The sequence below is a fragment of the Hemiscyllium ocellatum genome, chromosome 14 (assembly GCF_020745735.1).
Source record: "Hemiscyllium ocellatum isolate sHemOce1 chromosome 14, sHemOce1.pat.X.cur, whole genome shotgun sequence".
In the NCBI taxonomy this organism is placed as follows: domain Eukaryota; kingdom Metazoa; phylum Chordata; class Chondrichthyes; order Orectolobiformes; family Hemiscylliidae; genus Hemiscyllium; species Hemiscyllium ocellatum.
Window position 1 is genome coordinate 28,582,377 of NC_083414.1, and position 16,557 is coordinate 28,598,933.

The 16,557-nt window shown below is 38.9% G+C and overlaps 1 protein-coding gene across 4 annotated transcripts in view; it reads left to right on the forward strand.

The window, feature by feature from the left end:
* The window catches only part of fbln2 (fibulin 2), a 181,667-nt gene that overhangs the window by 153,291 nt on the left and 11,819 nt on the right, over positions 1-16,557 (forward strand). For all 4 annotated transcript variants that reach the window (XM_060835552.1, XM_060835553.1, XM_060835551.1 and 1 more), the window contains 5 exons: positions 1,351-1,494; positions 1,686-1,814; positions 7,799-7,924; positions 9,647-9,766; positions 13,101-13,229. In XM_060835552.1, the coding sequence (XP_060691535.1) occupies positions 1,351-1,494; positions 1,686-1,814; positions 7,799-7,924; positions 9,647-9,766; positions 13,101-13,229 (648 nt within the window). The remainder of the gene's footprint in view (positions 1-1,350; positions 1,495-1,685; positions 1,815-7,798; positions 7,925-9,646; positions 9,767-13,100; positions 13,230-16,557) is intronic.

Consider the following 16,557-nt stretch of genomic DNA (forward strand, 5'->3'; position numbering starts at 1 on the left):
AAGAATAGTAATGCTTTATATTACACATGCTGAATGAACCTCAATGCTAATTGTACAGCTGTAGACTCCAATGTTTGTTGCAAGCATTGGTGTGCAGTTATGAAATTGTGTCATTTGAACATAATTACCAAACCAGAATAATCAGAAATCAAAACGGAAACTAGGCACTGTGGCTCAGTGGTTAGCACCACTGCCTCACAGTGCCAGAGACCCAGGTTCGATCCTACCCTTGGGCAACTGTATGTGTGGAGTTTGCACATTCTCTCTGTGTCTGCGTGGATTTCCTCCGGGTGCTCTAATTACCTCCTACAGTCTAAAAGTCCATTATTAAGTGGATTAGACATGCTAAATTACCCACAGTGTCCAAGGATGTGCAGGCTAGGTGGACGAGCCATAGGAAATGCAGGGTTATAGGGGTAGGGTAAGGGGTTAGGATGGGTTGGGCTGCTCTTCGGAAGATTGGTGTGATCTCAATAGGCTGAATGGCCTGCTTCCACAGTGTAGGGAATCTATGACTGGGAAATAAACTAATTTGTGATCTTCAAGCAGTCTCAAATTTGTCATGAGAAAAATGTAGGAAGAGTCTTGTTGAAACAATAGAAATAAAATAGCATAATAAACCCAGTGTATTGCTATGTACACATTATTACATAATTCATTATGTAACTGAACATGTAATCAGTCCAAAGCTGGAATACTATGAGCAGTTTTGGGACCCTTATTGAAGGAAGAATATAATGACAGTCTAGAGAATCTTCACTATGTTGATTCTGAGTTTGGAGGGACTGTCTATTGAGGAGAGGTTAAGTAGCTGAGGACTTCACCCATTGGAGTTTAGAAGAATCAGAGGAGACCTTATCGAAACATATATGATTCTTAAGGGATGTGACAGGTTTGATGGTGAAAAGCTGTTTCCCCCTCTGGGAACAGAAGGCATAATCTCAAGGAGTGGCACGGTTAAGTCCAAGATGAGGAGGAATTTCTTATCTCAGAGGGTACTGCATTTATGAAATTCTTTGTTACAAAGGTTGGGTCATTAAGTTGTTTCAAGGCTGTGATAAATTTTTAATCAGTGTGGGAATCAAGGTGTAATAAGGAAAAAGCTGGAAAGTGGAGTTGAAGGTTATCAGATCTCAATGAATAGTGGAAAAAAAATAGATGAGCTGATTGACCTACCTTTGCTCCTAATTGTTATGGTCTTATGGTCTTAAGATTTATTCAGGGCCACCAGTCAACATTTTACTGAACTATTCAAGGGTTATTAAACTGATGTTGGCATGTCAGTGTTGGATATTTCATGACAAAACATTATTATTTATTAACAATTGATTATTTTAAATTTCATTACAGACATTAATGAATGCACTACTATAGCTCAGCCTTGCAAACCTGGGTTCAATTGCATAAATACTATTGGATCTTACACATGCAAAAGAACTGTCATCACATGTGGAAGGGGTTATCATGCTAGTCCTGATGGTAGTCATTGTGTTGGTAAGTACAGTTCACATAGTCCCAAGTCACTGCATTCTTATGTCATACTTTAGAACAATGTAAGAAACCGTACTTTTTAATCACTGTAATGTGAAAACTGCATCAATCCTTTAGCATACAACATGATTTAAAGATCTGATGGAGTCAATTTTTTTCACTGTAGTGAACTCTATGAATCTTTGTTGGCACAGATGTTGATGAATGTCAGAGCGGAGTGCATCGATGTGGCGAAGGACAAGTCTGTCAGAATATACCTGGGAGCTATCGCTGTGATTGCAAGAGTGGCTATCAGTACAATGCGCTCAGCAGAACATGCATTGGTAGGCAAACTCTTTGTATTAATTTTCAAAATTATTCTAGAAAGTCCAAAACTTCTGAGAACCTACAATGATAATTCAGTATTTATAACGCAACATGTACATTTGATGGTTTCTGCCATCTGGCCAAAGTAAATTGGAAGCAGATACTTACAGGAAAATCCACAACAGGGCAGTATTCAAAAGAAAAATAGTAGGAGTGCAGGACAAACATATATTGTAGATGTGAGGGGTGAGAACCATGGACTTTAAGGGGTGTACAGGATTGGATTACAAACAAATATAAAGCTTATGGTGGATACTCAAGGCTTAAAATAGTGGATGTTGTCAAGGAGTATAAAAAGTGCAGGGGGTTGTTTAAAAAAGAAATTAGAAGAGTGAAGAAGGAACATGAAAATTACCAGTGGCTAACATCAAGGAAAACCCATAGATGTTTTATAAGTATATTGCAAGGCAAGATAATAAGCAGGGAAGAATAACTCCCACTGGGGACAGAAGTAACAATATGCGTGTGAAGCCAGAAGACAAAGCAGAGGTTCTAAACGAGTATGTTGCACTGCATTCACAATAAAGAAGGACAATGTGGGTCTAGAAATCAGGGAGGTGGAGTGCGATATACGTGAACAAATGAGACGTGGGAGTTCAAAACTAGGGGCATATTTTTAAGGTGATGGTAGAAAGGTTTAAAAAGGGCATGAAGGACAACAGAATGAACTGCCAGAGAAAGCGGTGGAAACAGATACAGTTGCAGCATTTAAAAGACATTGGTAAGTACATAAAAGTCACTGATAGTTAACATGGATTTGTAAGTGGGAGATCACATTTAACAATTTTCATTCAATTTTTCGAGGAAGTGACTGGGTGTGTGGATGAGGATACCACAGTCTATGCAGTCTACATAGACTTAGGGAGGCTTTTGAAAAGCTCTGACATGGCAGACTGGTCAAGAAACTAACAGTCCATGAGATTCAGGGCAATTTGGGAAATTGGATCAAAATTGGCACTGTGGCAGGAAGCAGAGGGTGATGATCAAAAGATGTTTTGTAACTCGGAGCCTGTGTTCAATGATGTGCAACAGGGTTTGGTACTGGGTCCCTTGCTGTTTGTAGTGTACGTTCATGATTTTAATCACAAATGCTGGAGATATGACCAGTAAGTTCACAGATGACTCAAAAATTGGTGCTGTAAGGGGGAAACCATTAGACTGCAGGATGACATAGACATGGTTAAAGGGATAAACAGTGGCCAATGAAATTTAATCTTGAGTATGCACACTAGATGATCTGAGGGACCTTGGTGTGCATATTCACAGAATTTGTGAAATTCAGGTAGGTGATATGGTTAAGAAGGCATTTAGGCTACTTGCCTTTGTTAGTCGGGGCATTGAGTACAAGAGAAAGGAAGTTATGATGGATGTAATGTTAGTTAGACCACAATTGGAATACTGTGTGCCTGTTGCCTCACCAGGATGTTGCCTGGGCTGAAATGATGGGAACAGCTAAGAAGACAGACTAGACAGGCTGGAGCTGTTTTTCTTCGAGCAGAGGAGGCTGAGGGGGAATCTGTTTAAGGTGTACAAAGTTCTGAGGGCATATACGGGTTAGATAGGAAAAAACCTTTCCCCTTAGTAGAAGGGTCATTAATCAGGGGGCACAGCATTAAGGTTTTAAGCAGAGGTTTAGAGAGGATTTGAAGAAAAGACATCTTCCCCATTGCATTGTTGATATCTGGAACTCACTACCTGAAAGGATGGTAGAGGCAGGAACCCTCTAGTGATTTAAGAACTATTTAGATGAGCATTTGAAACACCATATCATGCAAGGCTACGGGCCATGTGCTGGAAAATGGGGTTAGAATAGATGGATTTTGGGGTCTCTTTTTATGCTGTAAAAAACTTTATGATGTTCTGACTTCATTAGTACTCAAGATGCACTTCATCTACATTGTGCTGAGACATAGATACGTGACTTAAATAACTGAGTAACTGAGTTTCTTGTAGTAGTCAATTATCTAACTTACGTCATAATTTCTGACAGATGCACATATGGATTGAGGCACTAACAGTATTGTGACACAATATGCCCTGCTTCATTTAACATGCTACATGTTAATCGCAATGCCAAGTTATTCCTGGTGTCCTGGCCAATATTTATCTCTCAAACAACACACACAAAAATGGATTATCTCTTAAGTACTACATTGCAGATTGTGAGAATTTGATGGGCACAAATTGGCTACTGTGTTTCCTACATTACAACATGGACTATACTTCAAAAGTACTTCATTAGCTACAAAGCACTTTGGGACACCTTGTGGTCATGAAAGGTGCTATGTAAATTTTATTAACTGTGAGTGACATGAATTTAAATTATAGCAAAATACTTTTAAAAGTCGTACAATTTATAATTTAACTGAATTACAGTGGTCACTTACCAGCAAATCTTAAAAAAATGCATTCAAACCCCTTTGATATGTGACTGTATTGACTTTGTACCTTAAAGTTCCAAGTTAATCATTTTGAACACTTGCAAATGAGACCAAATAGCAGCATTACTCTTCCTCCAGGAGGCATAGTTGCTTTTGTGGGCAGTGCTTGCTTTTCTCTTGAAAATTTTAAAACAAGCATAAAAAAAATTTGTACTGAATGTATTTTGTATTGAAGAAAAGTAACATTTCCAGGCAGCACCACCAATCAAGCTTAATTTAATGTCCAGCCTTGAAACTGAAAGACCTGCTGCACACAGTAAGAGAACATTCACGGTGGTAGTTCCCGCAAAACATCATTTTAATTAACTCCAAGGGCTCCATGCTTCTCTACTTTAGAGAGGACAGTTCTTAGGTGGCTTCTCTGAGATAAATCTACTCTTCTATAGCCTTCTGAAGAAGGGTCACGAGACGTTAACTCTGCTTTCTCTCCACAGCTGCTGTCAGACCTGCTGAGTTTTTGTAGCAATTCCTGTTTTTGGATCAGATTTCCAGCAGTTCTTTGGATTTCTTTTTAAAACCCACCATAGGCTTGCTTGATATTCTATTCAGGATAAACAGGCAGTGAAGGATAGAACTGGAGCCAGTATTCAAAGTTTTCTTTACAAATACCCATTATTTCACTGGAGACATACTGATCCAAACAATCTCACATACTCAAAAGGTATGTTATAATATCTCTGAACAGATTAATTAATAAATCTAAATGAGAATTATCTTCAAATGGTAATATTGTTGGAGAAAAGTACTGCAGATGCTGGAATCTGTACTGAAAACATCACGTGCTAGAGATCACAATGGATCGCGCAGCATCCATAGAGAGACAGCAAGCTAAAGGATGGAGTCCAGATGACTCTTCGTCAGAGCTTCAGCTTTAGCTTGCTCTCTCTCCATGCTAATGTTGAAGCTTCTCCATGGAGCTAGATGAATCTGTAGGTACCATATGATCTGGCATGAGCCTTAAGGACTATGACGATGTAGAGTGGGCTGGAAAATTTTGCACAATGAAAGAGTGTCCAACAGGACAATGCCCTCCATCAGTAATTCACACGGTCTGAAGAAGAATAAAAAAAATCCATTACAAAAGGTTTGGGCCTGGGTTGGAGTTGGGGACTTGCTGTAAGGTCAGTGGCATTAACCTTACTCAATCACCTCTGGGTCAGGATAGACCTGAAAAAGCAGGCTTTGTGTATCTTTGTGTAACCATTAAAAGAGCAGCAGAAAGGAAATTGTGTCAAATGGATAGTTGTAAGTCTCTAGCAATCTGAAAAGCTGCCCAGAATACTGCTTTGTCAAGTATAACTGTGTTTGATTTCAACCAGAAGCTGTTTACTCAGTCCCAGAGTTATCAGTGTGCACCAGGGCCAGAAGAGCCACAGCATGCTAGACTACCTCTTGTGGGAAATGTCAACTTTTAAAATACTTTTTATGCTTCTTATATACTTCAATTTCTTATGTGTGTTATATGTTATGAATTCTTTCTGGTATTGCAATTTACTTTTTTAATGCACATGAAGGATTAATGTTAGATGGTTTGAGTTATTCAGAACCACATGCACGATATATTGTTTGTATGCTAAGGATGCTGAAAATGTGTTGCTGGAAAAGCGCAGCAGGTCAGGCAGCATCCAAGGAACAGGAAATTCGACGTTTCGGGCACAAGCCCTTTCTCAGGAAGGGCTTATGCCTGAAACGTCGAATCTACTGTTCCTTGGATGCTGCCTGACCTGCTGCGCTTTTCCAGCAACACATTTTCAGCTCTGATCTCCAGCATCTGCAATCCTCACTTTCTCCTGTATGCTAAGGATACACCATTGAGTTATGACTACAGGTCATGACAGTGGATTGTGATCACGATTGATGATTTAATGTAAGTGTTCAAGATAACAAAATCAGAAAGCAACAACACTGATGACAGAGGACAAGTTCACAGATTTCAAAGGGTTCTTTGTGCAGATTTCAGGAAGACTTCAAGATTCAAGAATATTTCATGCTGGTTCAAAATCCTGGAATACCCTTCCTAATGGAATTGTGGGTCAATGTTCAGCAGGTGGATGTCCACATTTCAAGAAGACAGCTCACCACCACCTCCTCAAGGGCAACTAGGGATGGGCAATAAATACTGACCAGCCAGCAACACCCACATCTCACAAATGAATAAACAAAAGGAGGGAGTAGGAATTCATGAACTTCTGTAGCTACTTGGATCATTGGGAAGCACGAACAGTCTCAAAAAAGATATTGATCATTTTCTTTCATTTCCTATAACATAACTGCTTGAAGTCACTGCATCAAGTGTTTCCTTGGGCAAAATTTATTTTTTAATCTCTGCACCTCTATATGTAAAATCTTGTAAGAAACACTTGCATAGCCACATACATAAAATTGTTCAAGGTCATTGTGTTGCATATGTGCATTTTTCAATCCTAGCCCATCTTTCAATAGTATCAATTGAAATAAGCCAATAATAAATGCTTGTTTCCATGGACATCTTTAGAATGGAGAACAAGTGTGGAGCAAGCAAATGCAGAACTACTTTTATCAATTTCTCTGAATTTATGTTAATAGACAACTATTGCATCCAATGTTATATAAAAACTCACCTCATGAACTTAAAAAAATTTGAAATTGACAATACATTGACTAAATATAAACATTACAAAAAGCAAGCACTCTTGGGTTCTGATGGCTGTGGTTTACCTAAGGCATTGATGTTATTACTTGTGGGTCATTTACTCAGGTGTGGTTGGATAAATACTCAGCCAAATACATGATTCCACTGCATAAAATTCTTATTCACTTACATTCCATCCCACTTACATTACATAGTAGTGTTATAAATGAAATAATTCTTCTGAAGTGTTAAGTAATTTCTCCATCTATTGAAGTGCAAAATTACTTACTCAACTATGAAAAGTCATTTTTATGTAAAATACTTTTTGAACATCATCATTTTGATGACTGTAGACTTGCTAAAGTGGAGAGTGTAAAAGAGATGATTAATACCGCACAAAGGTTAGCAAACTGATGCTTCTATTTTTGGGCTGTACATGAACTATTCCACATATTCTAACTTGGCATTTGCAAGTAAATGACTTTTCTATTTAAAATTACATTTATGGATGAAACCAGTGGTGCAAACAATATTCGGTCTGATGCAAAAAAAAGTTTACTCCAAAGAACAGTGGCAAAGAAATGATACATTATTGATAGGAATCCAACACCTTCATACCAAACAAATGTCTGTGTCCTCGCCTCTGATTTCTTTTTTATGACTATCTGTGTAACAACTAAAATGCGTAATGTACCTTGACATGCACAGACATTTAATCTTTCCATCGCCAAATTCAGCGAAGCCAAATAGATTCAAATTTCATGGAGAATTGGTTGCTGAAGCTTGAAATGAATAATGAAAGGTATCTTTATTGGATAGGATTGGTTAATTTCTGCTTTTGCACTATCTCATTTTTGTCCTGTCATTGAATCTTGCTTGCTTCTGGCAGATGTTAATGAATGTTGGCGCTATCCAGGTCGACTGTGTGCACATACTTGTGAGAATACTCCTGGGTCCTATTACTGTACCTGCAGCTCTGGCTTCAAGCTAGCCCTTGATGGCAAGAATTGTGAAGGTATTTTTAATCATTGTGCGGTCAATAATAAGAGCAGCAGAAGTGAAAACATAAAGCAGTACACATGCCATAGACATTGCATTATATATTAGTTCATTAAAGAATATATGCTTATGAAAAATGCATTACCTTGTTTAAAGTTGCCTCTGATCCTTACCGAAAATACATTTTCATATTCCTCATTGTATCATTTTGTAATACAATCATCAAATAACAGTTCAATTTCCTTTACTCTGGGAGGCCCACTACTTCCTGGTCTCAGTTTAGAAAATTCTTAAACATTACTCCAATTATTGGATTGTCAGGACTTTTGTAATCTCTGCAGGAAACCTTGACAACCACATTCCAGGAGCCTGCAGACAAAGTGAGCGATGTCCTTTCTCATCACCAGCCTCATTTTCTGCAGAAGCTTTGGAGATATTGGATGGGGTTCTCTTCTGCGCTCCTGCCTTAAACACTTCACATCAGCATTTTCATGGCCACTCACTCTAGTCATCAGAAGTAATCTCACAGCTCCTTCCTCGTCATCATTGCCAAGATGGTCTCCAAATACTGCCTGATTTCCATTTTCCTACATGCACCCGGCATGTATAAGTAGTGTAATGTCACTTTTAGCCCTTGCACAACCATCCTTAGTTTTCATCCTTAGGGTGCTGTCTGATTTGATTCTCTTTTACTTCAAGCCAACATCCAGTATTTATCAATATTCTTTGTAACTATCTCACCATTGCTGTCAGGTCTTGCTTCCTTCAAATTCAGAAATGCCTCATATTTCTTAATTTTAGCTACTCCTCCAACCTCCTTTATGGGCGGCACGGTGGCACATTGGTTAGCACTGCTGCCTCACAGCGCCTGTAGACCCGGGTTCAATTCCCGACTCAGGCGACTGACTGTGTGGAGTTTGCACGTTCTCCCCGTGTCTGCGTGGGTTTCCTCCGGGTGCTTCGGTTTCCTCCCACAGTCACAAAGATGTGCGGGTCAGGTGAATTGGCCAAGCTAAATTGCCCGTAGTGTTAGGTAAGGGGTAAATGTAGGGGTATGGGTGGGTTGCGCTTTGGCGGGTCGGTGTGGACTTGTTGGGCCGAAGGGCCTGTTTCCACACTGTAAGTCTAATCTAATCTCCAATAGCCAATGGTAATCTAGACCAGAATATATGTTCATCTGACTTAGCCATCAGCTCTGGCTGCATCACCTTTGAGTTGTGCCCTACAACTTTTTTCTGGTGAATATGAATTAGCATTCCCAAGTTTGTTTTGGGAAAGACAACTTGAAGTTCCTTTTCTTCAATGCATAAAGTTGAAGTTTATTTTTAGCCAGATCCCTAAGTAACAACTAAGAGCAAGGTCACTTGGTAATTTCCTTCTTCTGAATCGAGGATAATTGATTACAATTATTTTGTTCATTCTGCCACTATGGCACATTTGTTTACTACAACAAAATTAGAATGTCTTGAGTTTATCTCAGCAGTTGGTGCCAAAGTCATATTATGAAATCCTTAATAGTAATGTTCAAAACAATTACTCAGAAGTTGTGAGATGATTTTAATTTAAGAGAAATTTGATTCCTTAATCATCATAGATCATTGCTGAGTTGCCTTGTTTTAGTTAATGATGATATCATATCAATCCCTATAGAGAATGGTATGTAAAAAGTTACAAAGTAAGACTTCATAGAATCAATGAATGTGATGAAGCAATTTTATCTCTGCCTTTTTCTCGGTAGATATAAATGAATGTGAGAACAATATATGTGGGCAGGAATGTGCCAATATTTATGGGTCCTACCAGTGTTACTGCAGACAAGGTTACCAACTCACTGAACTAGATGGGCATTCCTGTGAAGGTAAGGGGAGCCACAGCAAGATAAGTCTTTCATATGTCAACAGTCTTTTACATATTGCTGTTCTATGGTTAAGTAAGGTAGTGCTTTCTTGCTAAATGCTCAAAACAAGATTTAATGAAGTGCACCAAGACAAACAGTTGGATGGTGACATTATTTACATCTGAGCCTCTCCTCCAAAGTACCATATGAATATCAGTTTCTCATAATTAATACATGAAAAGTTATTGGCCAAGAGAGAATTCCTTCCTGCATTGCTCATGAGAGTAGTGTGAAGGCATTAAATTACTTTGCATGATAGGATGGGAAACAAACTGTTAGAATGCAGTCCTTTCATCTCCATTTCTAGGCACCAATCTAGGTTAATTGACAGGTTAATACATTAGCAAAGAGCATCGAAAGTAGTAAATATTAATCTTGCAGCTTCAACAAGCACACAGTTATCACATGACACAAACGGAAAGCAAAGTCCTATGACCAATTTGTTTCTTTTTTTTAGAGATCTTGCCAATTTAAGGAAAGACTGTAATATAAACACATGAAAATCTGCATGTATGTAAATAAATGTGGATCTAGACCTTTCACTGAAACTGCTGAAGCCTGTTAACATATGTTGTTTCATGAATAGTTCAGGTTTATGTTTACTAGCCCTCAAGTGTTGTCACTCTAGATGACTTGCAAGTTTGCTCAGTGGCTGCTAGTTATCTGTTTCTGCTATTTGAAATACCTTCCATTCAGTGGTTAGAGCAGGGTTTTACATCACTATTCCACATTATTTCCTACAACCTCTTCGGCCACAGTTTGTTGATTTGTTGTGAACAGTGTGCTCTGTGCATTGCCAAGATCCAGTCATTGCCTTCACTATATTTACCTTTGTAGGTTTCTTTAAAATGTTGATGTGAAAAATTAGGTTTAACCATCCATGACACCCAGCAAGAAACATTTGTCACTCAATTGAAGTCCCATACCTCCACACCTTGCTGTGCTCCATGTCAGCTTCATGCCAATGGTTCTGATGCTGTCTTATCGTTTAGCACCAGTGGCAATGCTTACTTAGACTGAGTTCATTGTTCACTCTCAACCTTCTCTTGTCGACCTCATGCACCTGCATTAAAACCCCAGATCCCTAGGGGTGACAATTTGATTTTCTCTCATGACCAAATGGCCCAGAATGTACAATCCTTCCTTCATAGGCAGATGCTGAAATGTCATGGCATTCATTCTAATGTTCAATTAGGTTATACTGAGGAATTCTTGTCTGTCAATTATTCTGAGGAAATCTATATCCTTTCTACTTTTTGAAAAAATGTAAGCGCCACTTTCTTGGCAATAAGGTACACTTCCCAAAAGAAGTGGCATCCTTTTCTATAGTGGCCCTCTGGATTCTATCTGAACATCACATAACTGGTCAAGCAAAATAAACTGCTGGCTAGTAGAAAACTCTTCATTTTAACAGGTACACAATTGTTGGAGAATGTAGAAATTCCTTGAAATTGCATCCAATTCTCAGTACTTGACCTGGAAGTGTTTGATGAACATATGAATTAGAAGCAGGAGCAAATTATAGGATTCCTCTAGCCTGATGCACCATTTAATAAATCATACTAATCTGATTGTGGCCTCAAAACCACATACCTATCTACTTCTGATAACCTTTGGTTCCTTTGTTTCATGTTGCCTTTGGTTATTAAAGAAAACAACAAACAATTATTCTATTCTTCTAATCTCACATCCATTATGTTGTGGAGCACAAAATTCAATGTTCTCTCCCTTAAAACTAAACAGAGGTTTGTCTTTTTTTCCTTTATTTTAAGATAGTTGTATTTTATAATGTTATCTCGCTTCTGCCTTTTGAAATATGACTCTGACTATGACTCTGTCACAAACTAAATTAATGGTGAAAGGTCGCTTCTTGATTTCAGACATGTTGTCAGCCATTGACAACATATTACCTAATGCTCTTGAATAACTAGTTTTCTAATATTAATACTGGTATATAATATTGTACTACAATATTAAATTATCTGGTTTTCAATGATACAAAATGATAATATACTGTAATCATTATTCATAATGTGTATTTTCATTAAATGGAAGACATAAGCCAACAGAAAATTAAATCAGTAAGTATAGGTTTTTTGTTTTACGTTAGATATTGACGATACATTAAAATGAACTGTTTTGATCTGATTATTCTGGATCTAAGCCACTGAAGACTACCATTATTATTCCATGAATAAAACAAACAGCATATACATTCTTGTCTTTAGCTTATTAGGTAGGTAAGAAATAGAAACTGGTCAAGAGTGCAAATCAAACAACCTATAATTTCTCAATAACTACTGAACTGGTATCTCAGAATCTCAAACAGGAGACAATTATCTTTATGTATTCAACTATTCAGTTCAACGAAAGACAATGGCTAAATCTTTCAGAAGTAATGCCAGTGCATCTCAAGTTACCTGGGCATTTGACAGGACAGGTTGGGGATGGGGGGGGAGGGGGGGTGATGGGGGGGAGTGAGGGAGGGAGGGTCAGCACCCATTGTCAATGGGGTGGAAGGTGCCATCCACTGAGAGCTGCTAGTCAGAGGTTGGCAGTTCTTCTCTACTCAGCGGCACCAGTTGCTGCTGAAATGATACCCACTGGAGGCCTTGGACTGAAGGGGCACACAGGTGCAGTTGAATGATAGCAAAAGAGTGATCACAGGGTGAGGCTGGCAATGGAGAGGGGTGAGATTGGGCTAGCATTACCTTTTGTGGGCGGTCCCCCTTCCTGATGCTAGGTTCCTTTGAAGAAGGGACACCCTGGAATCCCATAACTGAACAAACCAGTGTTTGCTTTTTCTGTTCCTTGTCAGGTTAGTTTCTGTTTGCTTCTGTCTTAATATCAATGGAGCCGGATGGAGCCTTTAACTGAATGCTAATTGTCCACTTACAAGCCTTCATTGGCTGGAAAGCAGGAAGACTGTGCAAGACTTAATCAGGGTAGAGCTGGAAGGTATTGGAGTCCCCCTTGTTACATTCCACCTGATTAATTTGTCCCCATCACTAAACTCCCAAGGAGGATAAGGCAAAAGGTTTCCACCATTTTATTTCCAATATAGCAAAATGTGAATCTATAATTCTAATATTTGTAGTTTCAGGAATAATAAAATGTATAAGATGATGGTATATCAAAACCAAGAAAGGTTGATTCACAAGTATCACCCATTGCTAAGTGAATATTGTTATGTCTATATTTAATGAGAATATGCAATCAAGTTATGGTGCCATCTAGTGGTAGCATGCTTTTGAATTTTTTTTGTTGCATTCGCTAAAGAAAGTTTGAATTTCAGACATTAATGAGTGTGCGCAAAGTGGAAGCACCCTCTGTACATTCCGCTGTGTGAATATCCCTGGCAGTTATAACTGTGCCTGCCCTGAGTTCGGTTATACAATGTCGCCAAATGGAAGAACGTGTAGAGGTAGGATTTTTCATCATTTACTCCTAATTTCTCAGACCTTAATGATCTCCATTTTGTGAACATTATGTATATGATGAAATGTTTGTAATAATTAAGGTATTATTTTTATACATTGAGTTTCTGGTGTTGCAGTTAAATGTCTACTCTCCAAGATCTTGTTTTCACAAAATTACTAAGGTTGGTTTAATTTCTCCCTTGGTAAGACAGTACTCAGGAAATGGCATATGATAGTCCTTCTCCTGTTCGTTCATTAGAATCTGCTCTATTTGGAATGCTATTTCATGGACTGATAGTTACTACAATCTCTGATTTCAAAATAAAATGAGCCTAAAAGTTTAACCAGAATACTTTCTTTTGGAATACACCCAACCCCCTCCAATCCTGCTTTCTTCCCCCACCGCTAGTGATTTATTCAATTTAGAGTTGGGGACCAAATGTAATGTGTCAAAGTTCGCAGGTGAAACTAAAATGAGTGGAAGAGCAAAGTGTGCAGAGGACACTGAAAGTCTTTTTTTGCAAGGTTTGTGAAGGTTTGTAGCTCAGGTTGAGGTTTAGGGTGTAGGTTTGCTCACTGAGCTGTAGGTTTGATATCCAGACGTTTCATTACCTGGCTAGGTAACATCATCAGTGGTGACCTCCAAGTGAAGCGAAGCTGATGTCTCCTGCTTTCTATCAACCATCCAACCATTAAACCAAAAATCTGGGTCCGCTACGTAGATGACACCTTTGTCATCACAAAACGAAACAAGATAGAAGAGATATTTAACATCATCAACAACACCCTCACAGCCATAAAGTTCACCAAGGGGGAAGAAACCGACAACAAACTCGCATTCCTGGACGTCACAGTCAAAAGAACGGACAACGGAGAGCTCAAAACCTGCATTTTCTGTATACGCAGGTTTGACCAAATACTTAACTACACCAGCAACCATCCCAATACACACAAACGAAGCTGTATGAGAACACTATTCCAACGAGCCACCTCACACTGCAGCACAGACGAACTTCGGAAAACAGAGGAGAACCACCTATACAATGTATTCAAGAAGAACGGATACTCAAAAAAATACAGTCCGCAGATTCCTCAAGAACCACGACAAGCAGACCAAACACAGCCAGAAACCCTAACCACCTTACCATACATCAAAGAAGTTTCAGAAATGACAGCCAGACTACTAAGACCCCTCAAAATCCTAGTAGTACACAAACCCACCAACACTCTCAAACAAAAACTAACAAACTTAAAAGACCCAATACAACCTATGGACAAAACCAATTTCGTCTACAAAATTCCATGCAAGGACTGCCACAAACACTACGTAGGACAAACAGGAAGAAAGTTAGCCACCAGAATACACGAACACCAGCTAGCCACAAAAAGACACGACCCTCACTCCCTCGTAGCCCTACACACGGAGGAAAAAAAGCCATTTCGACTGGGACAACACATCTACCCTGGGACAGGCCAAGCAAAGACATGCCAGAGAATTCGTCGAGGCCTGGCACTCCAACCACAACACCATAAACAAACACATAGCTCTAGATACCATCTATCAACCCTCAGAAAACGAACAGGAAATGACATCACCACAAACCCCAGGAACCCCATCCAAGATATAAATAGAAAGCAGGAGACAACAGCTTCGCTTCACTTGGAGGTCGCCACTGATGATGTTACCTAGCCTGGTAATGAAACGTCTGGATATCAAACCTACAGCTCAGCGAGCAAACCTACACCCTAAACTGAAAATCTATAGAGGGAAGTTAAGTGAATGGGTAAGCACTGGCAGATGGAATACTATGTTGGTAAATGTGATGTCATTCATTTTGTTAGGAATAACAGTAAAATGGACCTTTATTGAAATGGTGAAAAATTGCAGCAGGCTGCTATGCAGAGGAACCTCGGTATCCCTGTTGCATGAATCACATAAAGTTGTTTTTGCATGTGTAGCAAATAATTAAGAACGCAAATGGAATATTGTCCTTCATTGCTTGAGGGATGGGAGGTTATGCTGCAGCTGTATAGGGTGCTGGTGAGGCCACACCTGGAGTACTGAATACAGCTTTGATCTCGTTACTTGAGAAAGAATATACTGACACTGGAGGGGGTGAAGAGGAGGTTCACTAGGTTGATTCTGGAATTGAGAGGGTTGACATATGAGGAGAGACTGAATAGACTGGGACTTGAAATTTAAAAGAATGATGGGGAGTCTTATAAAAACATAAAATTATGAAGGGAATAGATAAGATAGGAGCATGGGTGTTGTTTTCACTGGTGGGTGAAATTAGAATTCGGGGATGTAGCCTCAAAATAAGGAGAAGCAGATTTAAGACTGGGTTGAGGAAGACCTTCTTCACCCAAAGAGTTGGGAATCTATGGCACTCCCTGCCCAATGAAGCAGCTGAGGCTACCTCGTTGAATGTTTTTAAGGCAAGAATAGTTAGATTTTTGGACAGTACAGGAATTAAGCATTATGATGGAGGGACAGGTAAGTGGAGCTGAGTCCAGAAAAGGATCAGCCATGATCTTATCGAATGACAGTGCAGGCTTGATGGACCAGATGGCTAAGTCTGCTCTTATTTCTTATGCTTTATTATGTCCCTATTCAGAATTTGTCTCTCAAACATTTTTGATCAGCTCAGAACTTGATTCAAGAGTATGTTTCATTTACAAAATGTCACCTTCCCAGTGAAACACTAAAGTGACACCCTTTATCCAGAGCTTTATTTTAGATTGGCATTGTTTTCAGCCAGAATTTGTTGTTAAAGTATAAAAATGTCTAGGTATTTCTGGTCCATCACCACAAGCAAGGACTTCAGGTTTCAATCACTTTGTTGGCTGTCCAAATTTGTTGAGCTTTACACATCTTTTGACCAGGCAATAACACTACTTCATTCTTTATAGTATTACCTTCCAATTTAATCTCTCCTGTTGATTGATCGTGCATCCAAATTGACTGCGTCCGTATCTCTGCCACTGGAGTTCCATATTTGCTTACATAGGTTGTAACTTTTGAGATAATCAATTGAATATCAGCAATGTGTCATTTCTTTCTTAGCTAATATGTTAAGGCAAGAACCAAGATGACAATTGGTTAAATTCATTATTTAGTAGAAGTTTTGAAATGATATCCAGCCTTCATGCAGGGGTCCACTGGGGATAAAAGATAACCATTGTATTGTCAAATTTCATGGGTGAAATAAATTAACATTGCTAATAACATAGTGTTAGTTGCTGATCTTGAAGATTATGTTTCCCTTTTTGAACATGTATGTTAACCTAAAAATCATGAACAAGCTCACAGAGCTTCTAAAAAGCTGACAA